Below are 15771 nucleotides of genomic sequence, written 5' to 3' on the forward strand. Positions count from 1 at the left end.
CAGCTCTCAACACAGGTGGAAATGGGCAGCATCTAATGGTAATGACAAGATCTCTACTCCCGACATCCCGAAAATGCTTATCTTGCATTTGCATCCAAGGAGATTTGAGGGAGACATTCTATGCACAAGAAGGTGGTGTGAAGTATGCCAATGAAAGGTAAGTCAGGGTAAAGTTACACTGCCTCCCAACCACAAGAAATGGGGTTAGGATCTAGTTTAAGTCCCCTGTCTCAGGTCCCCTCTGGAGCCCCTCCCTTTGCCTGCTTCTCAGAGCCGGCGCATCATGTGGGGCTGGGCCTCTGTGGCTGCAGCCTCTCCAGTGTGGTGTAGTGGTTAAGAGCAGTAGACTCATAATCTGGTGAACCAGGTTCGATTCCCCACTTCTCCACATGCAGCTGCTGGGTGACTTTGGGCTAATCACACTTCTCTGAAGTCTCAGCCCCACTCACCTCACAGAGTGTTTGTTGTGGGGGAGGAAGGGAAAGGAGAATGTTAGCCGCTTTGAGACTCCTTCAGGTAGTGATAAAGCGGGATATCAAATCCAAATCCAAACCCTTCCTCCTCCTCGCCCACTTCCCAGAATCTGCTATCAGCTAGCCAAGGGAGGAGGCTGGAAGCAGCAGCCACGGAGAGGCCATGGGATGCTCCCTTGCAGCCATAGCTGCCGTTGTTGTTCAGGATAAGCACCGACTCCCCCTTCTCCCTGAGCTCCTCAGCTGTGGCTCTGGTGGGAGAAATAGGGACATTCCAGGATCAAAGCAGAAGCCAGGATGCCTTTTGCAATTCTGGGACTGTCCCTTGAACATCCGGGCATTTGGCCGGTATGCACACTGACTCCCAGAGGCAGAACGGGGAAGTTGCTGGACTGAATATTGAGGTGAAAGAAGCATAAATTGCTCTGCCACACCCTAGTGCTGCCTAACTTGGGTCAGGATTACTTTGTAAGGTCCTAGACTCATTTTCTACAGGCCTTTCCTTTTTTTGGCATCTTTCTTCCCACAACACATAGGCCACTCATGATCTATTCAGAAAGATAGGCTAGGCCTCTTACCCAGCATGCATCATGGTTGCATTAGAGTTAACTACCAGTAAGACCTGTCACTCCCCCAGTGGAAAGCAGGTCCTAACTAGTATGTTCAGATCCCAGAAATATGTTTTCTCTAGTTGTGTAGGGACTTAACACCCTTGGGAAAGGGGATTATCAGCCCTGTAATCATCAAAATCACTATAACTGCTTCTCATTAACACTTTATGGCTAGTCAGAATTAAGAAGAAAAACATAAGATTCAACATAGTCGCTTACACTTTGTTATACATTACACAGTGTATAAAGATTCTTGCCAGATTAATGCTTGCTACAGAGAGGAGTTAATCTGAGGCAGGCAGTGTGCTGTTAAATAGAACTTTGTGACTTCATCCCTTGGACCCAAAGCCCAGGTTGGAATTTGTTCATTCATTGGTCTGGTGATGAAAAATCCTCCTCAGATCTAGGAAGTTCCTAGCAAAGGTCTGTGTCATCTATATATTGGTACAGGGTTCTTAGTCCTTTGCGGATGGGTTTCTGCCATTCCTATAAAGACAGTTGTTGATTGCAACAGCAATCAGAGGTGAAAATGCAGAAACGCAGCTGGGAGTGGGACAGACATTGGCTAGCATTCAGAATTGTTTTGCTACTGCTCCTTCTGCTTCTCCTCCTCTTGCCTCCTGCGTGCAGCCAGAGTTTGAACTCTACGTACAGTGCACAAGAAAAAGTTCAAAACGGTTTTTCTAACTCCAGAGAGAATATTGTCGTTGGGGAATTTGTTTCTGTGCAACTTGCTGAAATGTTTTTGTTCAGCTATAAGGCTAAGCCAGAGTCCAACCCAATGTCGTGGTAAGTAAGTTGTTCTGTCCTTTAAAAATCCGCTGATTTGCTTTTTTCGACATTTATCAAATTCTGCCCTGCTCTGATCTAAACCTCGAGTATAAAGCTTTCAGGCGTAGAATTCAGATAATGTTCTTCATCTCTCACTGACTGCAGCATCAGTTGATGATTTACATGTCTGAATGGGAATTTAAAAGATCCCAGTTGAGATTTCATATCACATCAGATACACTGGTAGCATCTCTCCCCACATTCAGCCACTATCTACAAAAAATACAGCAATCAAAGATCATGGGAGGTCTAATCTTGCATCTCATGGAGGGACATACACTAATTCTGCAGGCTTCTAGCTTATTTACTCTGCTGGAGCAGGCAAAACACGCTGAGTAAGCTCAGATCTGTAGAGTAAGGTAGGAGAAGGTAGATTGGGATTAATTGGTAGATCTCTTGAGTTATTTAAATCGGATCAGCAATGATGTTTTGCTTAACAATAATCACCACAAAAAGGTCCCCTCCTTTCTTTATCTTTTAGTTTGGCTGCTATGGTGAAGAAAGTTAAGGGCAAAACCAGGAGTGGATATTTCTGTGACACAAAACCCTGCTCATTCTGGTACTGTATTGAAAATAAATTCCTGAGCTGAGCACATGTTCAGAAGCGCACTAAGAATACTTTGGTCCCCTGCCCCAGCCACTAATTTCCCCTTGTCTCCTGTGCATGGACTTTGAGGACCTTACAAAGCAGGAACGAAGAACCTGTTGTATTGCTTATTTTTTATATTTTACATACATACATACATACATACTGTAATTTCGCCAACTCAATATAATCCATCAATTTCATCTGCCACTCTTCTTTTGTTGGTAATTCTTCCTGTTTCCATCACTGGACTAATAGTATTCTTGCTGCAGTTGTCGTATATAAAAACATTTTTTTTATCATGCTTATGAATCTCTGTACCCACAATACCAAGTAAAAGGGCTTCTGGTGTTTTTTTCCTACAAATGTATATTTCAACATTTTAAAAAAATCTCATTATATATCATTTCCCAGAAGTCCTTCACTTTCTTACATTCCCACCACATATGGTTAAAAAGTAACTTCTTTTCCCTTACATTTCCAACATTTATTATTTGTTTTATACATTTTAGCTAATTTCAGTGTTGTTATATACCATCTGTACATCATTTTCATAATATATTTTCCTTTAAAGCACTGCAGCCAGTGAAATTTATTCCCTCTTTCCATAATTTCCCCCAATCTTCTAATTGTATATTATGACCAATATCTTTAGCCCAAAGTATCATAACTGATTTAACTTATTCATCTTTCAAATGCCATTCCAATAATAATTTATACATTTTAGAAAATATTTTAACTTTATTATTTAACAATTCAAATCTTGATTTTATATATCCAAATCCATTTTTCTTTTTATCATCTTTAAACATTTCATTAATTTGATGATAATGCAACCAGTCATTCACAAAACCTTTAACCTCCTCATATGGTTTTAATTTCCATTGGTTATCCATCTCCTTCACTAATTGTTCATGGGTGGCCCATTTTTACTCATGTTTATCTTTTTTGCACTCATTGCCTCAAGAGGCGATAGCCACCATGATGTCTTATGTTCTAAAAAATTCTTATATCTATCCCACACCTCATACAATGACTTTGGAAATATGTGATTCCCAAATCCTTTATAAACTTTTACCTTATCATGCCATAAATATGCATGCTATCCGAATCTGTTATCAAATCCTTCCAGATCTCCAACAAAATCCAATCCCTTAACCAACAAAGGCAAGAAGCTTCATAATACTATTTCAAATCCGGCAGGGAGAAGCCACTTCTCTCTTTTGTATCTGTAAGTAGTAAATAGTTTAAATTTAATGACCTGTGGAAATCTCATTCCAGGTTAATGCCAAAAAACTACCAGCATGTCCTTGCCTTTGTTTTTGCCATTCAAGAGGTCAACAAGAATAATCGCCTCTTACCAAACATCACACTGGTAGCAGATATCTATGACAACGCATTTCATTCCATGTTTACCTATTGGGCCACTCTGGATCTTCTCTTCACAGGACATAGAGATCCCCACAATTACAAATGTGGCAGGGAGAAGAAGTTAATGGCTATTATTGGTGGGCTCACCTCCCAAAGCTCAATACAGATAGCCAGCATCTTAAATACCTACAAAATCCCACAGGTATGTGTCTTCAATTTTTGTAGGATAGATGTAAGTTGTAGGATAGATGTAACTGACCTGTTCCCTTCCAACACCCCTCTTGTGGTCATCTCAGAAATTAAAGGGCCAAGAACTCTAATGGATCCTTTGAGCAGGGTCCTGTAGAACACATCTCATAATTCTTATAGGTTTCTTGGAAGAAGAGGACCTTAGCTATCCCTAGCCCACTTTTTCCTAGGCTTGAGTTAGTTATTGTGTTTCTCCAGCTTCCTGCTCATAATCTACTTTGTGTGTGAACCTAGATTGCACCCATGATATTTGCTGGAATATAAAATCCTGCAAATTCAAGCAGTACTTTTTCTTTGTTCAAAGACAGCATATAGTTTTGCAGTTTTAACCGTATCTATATTCTTATTGTTATTAGCTCACTTATGGCTCCTTTGACCCTGTGTTGAGTGATAAAACCCAGTTCCCTTCTTTCTTCCGGATGGCTCCAAATGAAAACCCCCAATATGATGGGATTGTTCAGCTACTGAATTATTTTGAATGGAACTGGATTGGCCTTCTCACCTCAGATGATGACAGTGGAGAAACATTTATTCAGACTATGAGACCAAAGCTCTCTCAGAGTGGTATTTGTGTTGCTGTAATACAATCCGTTCCAATAGTCATAAGTCACACACCCGAAAACCGTAAAAAATACTATGAAAGGATAAGTTTTGTGCTCCAGTTAAATAACATCAGTGTAATAGTTGTTTATGGAGATGCTCACTCTATGGCTGGTTTACAAATAGTCTTAGATTACAGCGAATTTGTTCATCTGCGACCAATGGAGAAGGTTTGGCTCATCACATCTCAGTGGGATTTCACAGCTATTTTAACTTGGAATTCATTTCCAGCAAAATCCCTCAATGGTACCTTGTCCTTTGCACTCCACAAAAATGTAGTTCCAGGGTTTCATGATTTTGTTGAGAACATAAATCCATATGAGTCTTCAGTTTATTTCATCCAGGAATTCTGGTGCAGTGCGTTTACCTGTTCAGTCCCAAAGTATGATGTATATATGACAAACTGCACTGGAAAGGAAAAGTTGGGGGGCCTTCCTGGAGCTGTGTTTGAAATGGAAATGTCTGGCCAGAGCTACAGTATCTACAACTCTGTCCACGTTATAGCACATGCTCTCCATGCCATGTACTCATCAAAAACTAAACACAAAGCTATAGGAGATCTTCTGAATGTTCAACCATGGCAGGTAACATATGACTTGTGTTTATTGGCAATCAAATGCAATGAACTATGTATGAGCTTTTGGACTCAGATGCCACTCAATAGCTGGGTATGAGCCTCTCCATTGCCTCAGTGATGGGGAAGTATTTCAAATACAATCCACAAACATGTAGCTCCTTTATGCTTTTTATATGCTAGATTCTTGACACCTGAAAAACATCTCTTAAAATAGCTGTTTTAAAAGAATATTCTTCACTTTGATATGAGGAATTGAACAAAAATGAATGAATCAGTAAATACATCAATGGAGCAAAACTGACTTTGCACTTTCAAAATGCAATGACGTAGTATGAAATGAGGTCGGATTCAGTGACTTTCTAATAATTTGTGCCATAACTGAAGGCCTGTAACATCATTTTGCAGCAATTTTCAATCAGCATTTTTTTTGTTACTGCATCCAAAAACAAAATTAAGTTCACTGATATATTGAGGAATATTCAACAGGAAGTGGTATGAAAGAGGATTTTTAATAATTTGGAGATTTTGTAAAATTCATAAATACTCTAAAGGAGCAGCGACCTTTCCATTTTGACAGGATTTTATACAATGATCTTCACTTATCTCAAACCTGTTGTTTGCTTGCGCGGTATTGACACGGCCCCAGTGTATCAAATTCAAAAAAGGATGATGGTTCTCCTCATATGTTCTCCTCTTTTCAATGCTCCCTTCTGCTTTTTTTACTATTTGAATCAAACCTTATGAGGAACGGTTGAAGGAGCTAGGTATGTTTAGCCTGGGAAGGAGGAAACTGGGAGGAAATATGATAGCCATCTTCAAATATCTAAAGAGCTGTCACATGGAAGATGGAGCAAACTTGGTTTTGTCATGCTCTGGAAGGTAGGACTCAAACCAATGGCTTCAAGTTACAAGAAAGGAGATTCCAACTAAACATATGGAAGAACTTCCTGACAGTAAGAGCTATTTGACAGTGGAACAGTCTCCCTCGAGAGATTGTGGACTCTCCTTTATTGGTGCTTTTTAAGCAGAGGTTGGGTGGCCTTCTGATGGATGCTTTAGCTGAGACTCCTGCATTGCAGGACTAGAGTTGGGCTAGGTGACCCTTGGGTCCCTTCCAACTCTAAGATTCTATGATCCTATGATTTTACATGGCATTGTTTCAGTTTGAAAACAGCTGTAACTTACTGCAGTTTAGAAACAGTCATTACTTAACCTCGCCATACAAATTGTAGTCCAATTGGATATAGTCCCTTCTGCCGTAGGAGGAGGGGAGATTGTGGGCACCACAAGCCCTCACACATGCTGGGGGGATGGCTGCCATCCTCCCAGCCCATTGACTGGCTCCCGGACATGGCGCTCCCTTGGCGCGTCCAATCCAGAAGCTCCAGGGGGCGTGACTTGCTGCTTTAAGCAAGCGCACGGCCGGAATTCAGCCTCTCTTACCTGACCCCCAGCTGCTTCGTTTTTCCCGCCCACCCTCCCTTTAGGCAGGGCTCCCCTTTTTGACATTGCTATGGACCTCGGTTGGTCGCCATTGAGGGGCCTGGTAGGAATTTTCCCACTTGGCGAATTGGTTCTGCCCTGGTGGTTTTCGCCTACCTCGTAGCAACTCGTCACAACTTTGGTTTTTAGCGGTAGGCATTGGATTATTTCTGAAAGGTTACACGTGGTGGTGGTGGTGGGGGAGGTTGCTGCCATCACCTCCCCCAAAATGCCGAAGGGTACTCCCTTAAGGAGTCCAGGGGCGTGGGCATGTCCGAAGCCGTGGTAGGTGAGGGCCGAAGGCACACCCCCTAGCCGTGGCCCCAGGGTGAGTTCCTAGTTGATCTGCATCGCAGGGCTCACCCAACGGTGGTTAACCCTTCACAGACTGCCAGCAGAGCAGGTTGGAGTCGGATATAGACGGTTAGATCCAATGCCTAAGCCAATACCTCTCTACATCCGTAATCAATAAAGTTGTGGCCTTTTCACGCCCATTAACCTTATGCAATGTGTCCTGTGTCTTTATTTACTCTAGGGGGGATCAGGGTATCGCCACACAATCACATGAGAAGGTCTTCATGTATGAATGTGGCCATTTTCAATGCCCACCCTTCTAGAGTAATTTCTCATGTGAAGTATAATAAACCAGGAACTCTGGTGCATCATTTTCTCAAGGTCGTCATACTTGCAAGCCACCTGAGTAGATTTCCCTGGTGCACTCATTCATACGTTTGATAGTGTCTATCTGTCCCTCTTTGTGGATTTCTAAAAGTGTGGCATTTTTCAGACCACAAATTATTGCGAATTCACATTCAATGATGTCAATATAGTGGCAAGTAGGTACTGTAATCTAAAAGGATACTATGTGAAAAAATCAAGGAATATAGTAAACTGTCCTACTGAGTCATAGGCTTCCATTGGTCCACCTAGAATGCATGAATACTGTCCATTCTGGCTCTTCAAGGTTTCAGATGGGAGACTTTCCCAACCCCACCTGAAAATGCCAGGGATTGAACCTATTGAACCTGAGGTGTTATTAGGGAAGGAGGATAAATTCAATTCAATTCACATTTAAAGGTGAGCCTACTTAATTCATACTTTGTCTAAACTCTGTGAAAACCAAAACACTGCCATCCTTTGACCTTTGTACTTCTAAAAATGGTGCAATGCAGTTTTCCAGCTAAGCAAAATGTACAAAAATGTATATACAAGAGTAATGTGTGTGTATGTATATGTGTATACATGTATATATTAATGAAAATACAAGTTGCATTATATTAGGAACATTTTTATTTTGCAAAAATATGTTCAGTTGGAAAAATTGCATGCAAAAGTGTGATTATTGGGAGAGATTTGCACTAAAATGCTGGTGGGTACTCATGAGGACTTTGGGGAAAACTTCAGATTGAAAAAGAGAAAGAAATAGAAACCACAATTGACAGATTTGCTGATCCCTGGGTCTTCTGAATGCAAACCATGTGCCCTGTTACTCAGGAATGTTCCATCCCTACTACAGACTCTGGGACCTGTTTTCTAAAGGTTTTTTTCCTCTCCTCTAGCTTCGCCCATTTCTGAGAAATGTCCGCTTTAACAATAGTGCTGGGGAAGAAATATTTTTTGATGAGAATGGGGATGTAGCAGCTGGATATGATATTGTCAACTGGGTCATGTTCCACAATAAATCCTTCCGCAGACTCCTAGTTGGAAGGATGGACCCGAAGCATCCTAGAGGCAAAAGGTTCATAATCAACAGAAGAAATATTGTGTGGAATCACAAGTTTAATCAGGTAAAGCATCATTTTTTTTGGCTGAAGAATGAACAGCTATATAAATGATATGGATTGACTATAAGTGGTATCATCTTAATGGATGGTCCTGGTTGCGGGCAGGCCCTCAATGCACCACGATTACCCAGGGCCAATTGCCCAATCAATTTAAAGGGTAATCGTGAGGAGGAGTTTAAAAGCAGCAGTGTGACGCATACCAAGCACTTGCTTCACACTGCCCACCCTCCCCTTTGTTGTTGTTGTTGTTGTTGTTGTTGTCGTTTTAGATGTATTTTGGCCTTGCTTTGAACTTTGGTTGGTTTCCCGCCTTGGGACGGGGACCGGGTAGGAATTTTTCCATTCGGCAAAATTGGCACTGGCCACTTGGTTTTCGCCTACCTCTTAGCAATCGTCATAACTTTGTATGGTTCGGCGGTTAGGCATTGGCTTAATTTTGAGTGGGGGAGGGGAGGCCATCCATCGCCTGCCCCTCCCATTGTCCAAGGGTATTCTGTTAAAGGAATTCAGGGCCTGGATCCTGTTCGAAGTCTGCTTGAGGGGCTAGGAACAACAGGGAGATGCAGGCAGGTTCCCCCGTAGCATCTACCCTTTGGGTGATTTACCCTTATAGACTTCCTGCAAAGGGGGCAGGAGTCAGATATAGTCATTAGCCAATGCCTAAGCCAATACCGCTCATATTTGTAATCAAAACAGTTGTGGCCAAAATTTGCCCAATAACCTTAAACTGAAGTTTTTTATTCCCACAGGGGGTGGTTGGCTTGAAGGTCTTTTCATTCATTCATTCATTCATTCATTCATTCATTCATTCATTCATAAATTCATAATCTTTCTAGCAAGTCTGAGCCCATTCTGAGCTTTGGCCCACCTGATAGTCATATTGCAAGTGTTGGCTACTTGAAAGAGTGTGGGATGCTACCCCAATTATTTTCACGAGGATGGACTGATCAACCCACACTAATGAAAATAACTGGGATGGCATCCCACACTCCTTCAAACACTGTTGGGGATGGAGAAAACCAGGTTATTTCCACCGTAAACATTATAACTTGTGGTTACCATTAGAAGACCCCTCGTGCCAAATGTGTTGAAAGCTGCCACCCTGGATACAGCAGAATCGTTCAGCAGGGGCAACAAGTGTGTTGCTATGGTTGCGCTCAGTGTCCTGAAGGAAGGATTTCTGTTCATATTGGTAAGGATGTGAATATTGAAGCTATGTTGCGTGCGGGGAGGGGGGGCAGGGAATGGGAAATGCTCTGCATTTCAGCCCAAAAGGAATTCCCACATTTCTCCCTCTATAATTGGGGAGGGGAACCCATGGACCTCTAGAGATAGTGCTCAACTACAGTGACACCATCCTTGTCTGGGGCTAAAATGAGTTTTAGTCCAATGACATCTGGAGGACCAAAGCTTCCAGACCCCTGCTCCAGGATAGATATTCATCTTGGATTGAAGTAGGTCACAAAAGGACTGTAGGCTATATTATGTCACCAAGGAGTGGTGCTGCTATTTGCCCCATGGCACAATAATTAAGGGGCAGGGTACTCTGCTCAGGGTCCCCATGAAATCCGACAACCATATTGAGAAGGGTCTGTAACCAAAATAACATAGGAGCAACACCTAGATTAATTCACTAGAAATACCTTCATGCCCTTGATGCTGTGTCACTGTGATCACAGCAGACAGACAGAAAGGCATATTGAACCCTGTCAAGGCCACTAATTTTCATTCTGGAATGGAATGGCAGAATTCTTTGGGAATCCGTTGTAATGAAATGAGATGATTTAAAACACAGATTCCATATATGAGATTATCTTATCCCTAATGGAAATATTGAAGGAGCTCAGTTCAGCTACCTTATATTCAGTTTCATCACATGATCCTTCAGTGATGCTGAACATCGATTGACCATTGAAGGTCACGTTATGAGTGGCACAATGAAGCGTAAAATATCTCAGATAAAGCTGAAAAAATTTGTGTATTTGATAACATTTGAAACCTTTAAAACATTAATTTCAGATGCGGACCAATGTGAGAAGTGCCCAGAAGATCAATATCCAAATGAGGAAAAGAATCAATGCATTCCCAGAACGGTCACCTTCTTATCCTATGGAGAACCTTTGGGGGCAGTTTTGGCATCCTTTGCCCTTTTCTTTTCCATTATCACAGTTGTGGTGATGGGCACCTTCATTCAGCACCACAACACACCCATTGTCAAAGCCAACAACTGGAGCATCACATGTATCCTGTTCTGCTCTGTGCTTCTTTCCTTTCTGTGCTCCTTCCTCTTCATTGGCCAACCTCAGAAAGTGACCTGCCTTCTCCGGCAAACAGTTTTTGGAACCATATTTTCCATTGCAGTTTCTTGTGTGTTGGGCAAGACCATCACTGTCGTTCTAGCCTTCATTGCTACTAAGCCTGGAAACAAGATGAGGAAATGGGTTGGGAAGAGACTGGCAATGTCCGTCATCATTCTCTGCTCCCTTATTCAAATTGGTATCTGTGTTGTATGGCTGGTAATGTCTCCTCCGTTCCCTGAGTTGGACACACACTCCCAGATGGGACAAATAATAGTTCAATGCAACGAAGGCTCAGATTTGATGTTCTACATTGTCCTGAGCTACCTGGGTCTTTTGGCCATCATCAGCTTCACTGTGGCTTACTTGGCCAGGAAGTTACCTGATGCTTTCAATGAAGCCAAGTTGATTACCTTCAGCATGTTGGTCTTCTGCAGTGTTTGGGTGTCTTTTGTTCCATCCTACCTGAGCACCAAAGGGAAGTACATGGTGGCTGTGGAGATCTTCTCCATTTTAGTCTCTAGTTCTGGTTTATTAGGTTGTATCTTTCTTCCCAAGTGCTATATTATTTTAATGAGACCTGATCTAAACACCAGAGAACAGATCACAAAGAAGAAAAAAGATGATGCTTAAATCTTCAGATCCTTTATTTCCTGAAGAAAATAAAATGCCATGCAGAAAATATGGGGAAGGCAGTGAATAAAGCAAGTTTATTTCCTCAAGTTTTCTAATGTGTTTTAAACTCAGTGGTCATCTTATATGATAACTACAATCAATATACATAGATGGATATATACATAAAGAAAAACAAGACACCCAACCATAAAAATGAATGTATCTATTTTATTAAAGTATGCTTTATTAAATTTTGTTGTTAAAGAAATGGTTTATTTAAAATAAGAAGGCTAAATTTTGGCATTCTTTCTTTAAATGTTTTCAAATAATTAGATCAGAATAGGGCCTTAACATTCACTTCATAATTTATCTGATTCTTCTCCCACGCCCATTTTCATCCTGAGGAAATATTGTGTGGTCTACTGGGAAGGTAGAAGTTATGTTACTGTGTTCCAGGAGATGAGTGCTTATCCATGCGGCTTGAGCGAGGAAAGGTGTGGATTTGGGGAAAGTGTCTACTTGGATCCCTATCAGAAGGGATAGAAGCTTTTTTTGTGTGTATATGAAAAGGCTACTTTGAATGTCTGGAGTCCACATCCATGATGACATTATGGAGTGCTTCCAGACACAGAGGGGACTTTCTTAAAGTGAAAGGACCTGGTCTTCCAGTGCAGTAGCTTAAATAATGCAAACAGTCTTGTGGGAAAGAGAGCTTTCAGTCTTGGCAGATAGCTCACCTCGCATCTTGTCGTGGGTTAGCCCAGGGGTCCCCAAACGTACCCGGCTTCGGGCCAGTGCCCGCAGTGCCGGTCGTGCGGCGGGCCGGAGGGCAGGGGAGTGCGTGGGAGAGCACGCCCATGTGCATGTGCACACGCTATTTCTGGCACACTTCCAGGTTGGAAAAGCGATGGAAGTAGCCTATGCAAATGCGCATGGGCGTCCTCTGACCCAGAAGTGTGCCAGAAATGACGCTTGTGCATGTGCGCAAGCTATTTCTGGCACTTTTCTGACCCGGAAGTGGCCAGCCACACCGCACCGGTAAGAGCCAATCCTGCAAGATGTAGATCTTGAGGGAAGTTCAGCCGAAAGAAAGGGAAGGGAGGGGAAGCGAAGGGGGTTCTTCCCCCCCCCAGTCCAGCTTCAGTAAGTGGTACACAGCTAGCAAACAAGTCCAGGGTTGCTGTTGCTTTTTCCAGCTCTCTGCTTCTCAGGATTGGCATGAGGATAATATTGGCAGCAAACCACCACTTTGAATTCCATGGAGAAATCAGTGGGATACAAAGGTACTACCGTGTTTCTCCTAAAATAAAACATTGTCTTATATTTATTTTTCCTCCAAAAACACACCATGGCTTATTTTCAGGGGATGTCTTATTTTTTTAAATTAAGTATGGTTATTCAGCCATGTTAACTTCAAAGACACCACCAGCTGCATATGCACATGGCTTTGTAAAATGTTGGCCAAATCAACTAAAAGTGAACATGAAAATAATTTCTGTATTGAAGCAAACTATCATCAAGCTGTAAAGTGAGCAAGGCAAGAAAAGAAAGTACCGTGCCGGTAGTTTTGCAACTGGGCTGGTATCCTCACGCAGCTTTCACAGAGTTTTGCAACTGGTGCCCTTGCCGGTTCCCGCTCAGTCGGGGCTCAGCGCGGCGCACGCTGCTGTCGTTGCTGGCTCCTGCTCAGTTGGGGCTCGGCTCGGCACGCGCTGCTGCCGTTGCTGGCTCCCGCTCAGTCGGGGCTCAGAGCGGTGTGCGCTGCTGCTGTTTCCGGCTCCCGCTCAGTCGGGGTGCGGCGCGCGCTGCTGCCCTTGCCGGCTCCCGCTCAGTCGGGGCTTGGCTCGGCACGTGCTGCTGCCCTTGCCGGCTCCCGCTCAGTCGGGGCTCGGTGCGTTGCGCGCTGCTGCCCTTCCTGGCTCCCGCTCAGTTGGGGCTCGGCGCGGCGCGCACTGCTGCCGTTGCGGGCTCCCGCTCAGTCGGGGCTCGGCTCGGCACGCACTGCTGCCGTTGCGGGCTCCCGCTCAGTCGGGGCTCGGCGTGGCGTGCGCTGCTGCCGTTGCGGGCTCCCACTCAGTCGGGGCTTGGCGCACACTGCTGTCGTTGCCGGCTCCTACTCAGTCGGGGCTTGGCGTGGCGTGCGCTGCTGCCGTTGCCGGCTCCCGCTCAATCGGGACTCGGCGCGGCGCGCGCTGCAACTCTCGTCGGGTCCTGGTGGGTCGGTGCTTGGCGTGGTGCGTGCTGCAGCTTTTGCCAGCTCCCACTCTGTCTGAGCTCCACGTGGCGCACGCTGCGCATCCGGTTCTGGCAAGGACTGGCATCTTCCTTTTCCTCTTCCTTGCGGAAGTGCCATCCAGACCTGCTCCCACTACTACCCCAGTACGGCTTATTTTGGGGGTATGTCTTATATTTTGTTGCCTCGAGAAAATCGTGCCATGGCTTATTTTATAGGCACATCTTATTTTGTGAGAAACACGGTAATATCCATATATGCAAATAAAACAACAAACGTTTTTTAAAATAGTTTTTAAAACAGTCTTTTTAAAAATATATTTATTAAGGATTTTCAGCTTGAAACTACAAATCATTATCATCATCACTTCATATCATAATACAATAAAAAATTCAAAAAAAAAGAATTTAAAAAAGAGAAAAAAGAAAAAAGAAAAAGCTAAAAATAGTGAAACACAAGAAAAAGAAAAAGAATAAAAAAGAAAAACCAATCTTACTTTAATAACTTTGTCATTACTTTGACTTCCCCGTCCCGCCCTTCCAGAGTCTATTTATACCCCACCATGGCAATTTTCACAAATTCATTACTACCAATCTATATCTTGAAATAACTTGAATAAAAATCTTAAAATAATAACTTTCACATTTTACCTAATTCCTCTTGGCCTTTAATTTCCATCAAAAATATTCCCTCTAGATACTCCCCTTAGTCTATTATTTTTCTCTAAAATTATTCTACCTTACCAAATCTAATACCTCATTTCTAACCTATTACAATTTCTAGGGCCCCCCTCCTTCTCCTGGCTGACAATTCCCTGGATGCCCCGACCAACTCCTTCATACAATCCAATTTCAGACCATTTAATCCGTCCCTTTATTACGTTACCTTGTAACTTTCAACACCCCCCCCCCCCACGCATCAAAGGATTGGCATGAGGATAATACAGTCATACCTCGGTTTAAATACGCTTTGGTTTGAATACTTTCAGTTTAAGTACTCCGTGGACCTGTCTGGAACGGATTAATATGCTTTCCATGACTTTCAATGGGAAAGTTCGCTTCAGGTTAAGTACGCTTCAACTTAAGTACGGACTTTCAAAACCAATTACACTTATACTTCAGGTTGAGTAACTCTGCGGACCCATCTGGAAGGAATTAATCCACTTTCCATTACTTTCAATGGGAAAGTTTGTATCAGGTAAAGTATGCTTCAGGTTAAGTACAGACTTCCAGAACCAATTGTGTACTTAAACTGAGGTACCACTGTATTGGCAGCAATACACCACTTTGAATTCCATGGAGAAATCAGTGGGATACAAAGGTACTAATATCCATATATGCAAATAAAGCAACAAACTTTTTAAAAAATTGTTATTAGAGAGGTTATAGGGGTTAGGGGTGCAGGTAGGGTTGCCAGACTCAATAGAGGACTGGACTTCTGTGCTTTAATTGCCCTGCTCTCTTTTGAGTCTGGAAACCTTGTTTAGATTGTTGACGGATGCTAAAGAGAGAGGAGGGTGGGGGGTCCCTGATTTAAAGCTGTATCATGCGGCAGCCTGCTTATGTTGGATGAAAGAATGGTTCACTCTAGAAGACAGAGTTTTATTGAGACTAGAAGGATTCAGGAATTGTGGAGGATGGCATGCATACCTGTTGAAAGAAAGAAAGGGGGATTATAATCTATTTACAAATCATATAATTAAAAAATCACTGTTATATATATGGGAAGAATATAAGAATCTATTAGAACCCAAAACCCCATGGTGGGCATCACCTTTCGAAATGGTGGCAATGGATAGTAATCCGAAGGGAGGGAAGTGGCAGACGTATAAAGATCTTGTGGAAAAAGTAGATGGTGAATATAGATTAAAATCATATCAACAGGTTGAGTGCTTCTGTCAAAGTTGGTTTCAATATTGTCAAGTACAAAGTGCATTTAATAAACATAAAATGATAGGTTTTTTGGAGAACAAATCAAAGTTACAAGATCTATTAATTGATAACCCAAAAAAACCATTGGCAAGAATATATAAATTTTTACTAGAATGGGAGATGAAGGACGA

General features: G+C 42.6%; 1 protein-coding gene across 1 annotated transcript; it reads left to right on the top strand.

Moving 5' to 3' along the window:
- The first annotated feature begins 41 nt into the window (after positions 1-41).
- Positions 42-11494, top strand: LOC132592963 (vomeronasal type-2 receptor 26-like). The gene is made up of 6 exons (XM_060281261.1): positions 42-157; positions 3783-4074; positions 4478-5305; positions 8340-8567; positions 9630-9756; positions 10584-11494. The coding sequence occupies exons 1-6, from the start codon at positions 42-44 to the stop codon at positions 11492-11494; spliced, it is 2502 nt and encodes an 833-aa protein (XP_060137244.1).
- The last annotated feature ends 4277 nt before the right edge of the window (positions 11495-15771 follow it).

This window comes from Zootoca vivipara, chromosome 13 (assembly GCF_963506605.1).
Source record: "Zootoca vivipara chromosome 13, rZooViv1.1, whole genome shotgun sequence".
Classification (NCBI taxonomy): Eukaryota; Metazoa; Chordata; class Lepidosauria; order Squamata; family Lacertidae; genus Zootoca; species Zootoca vivipara.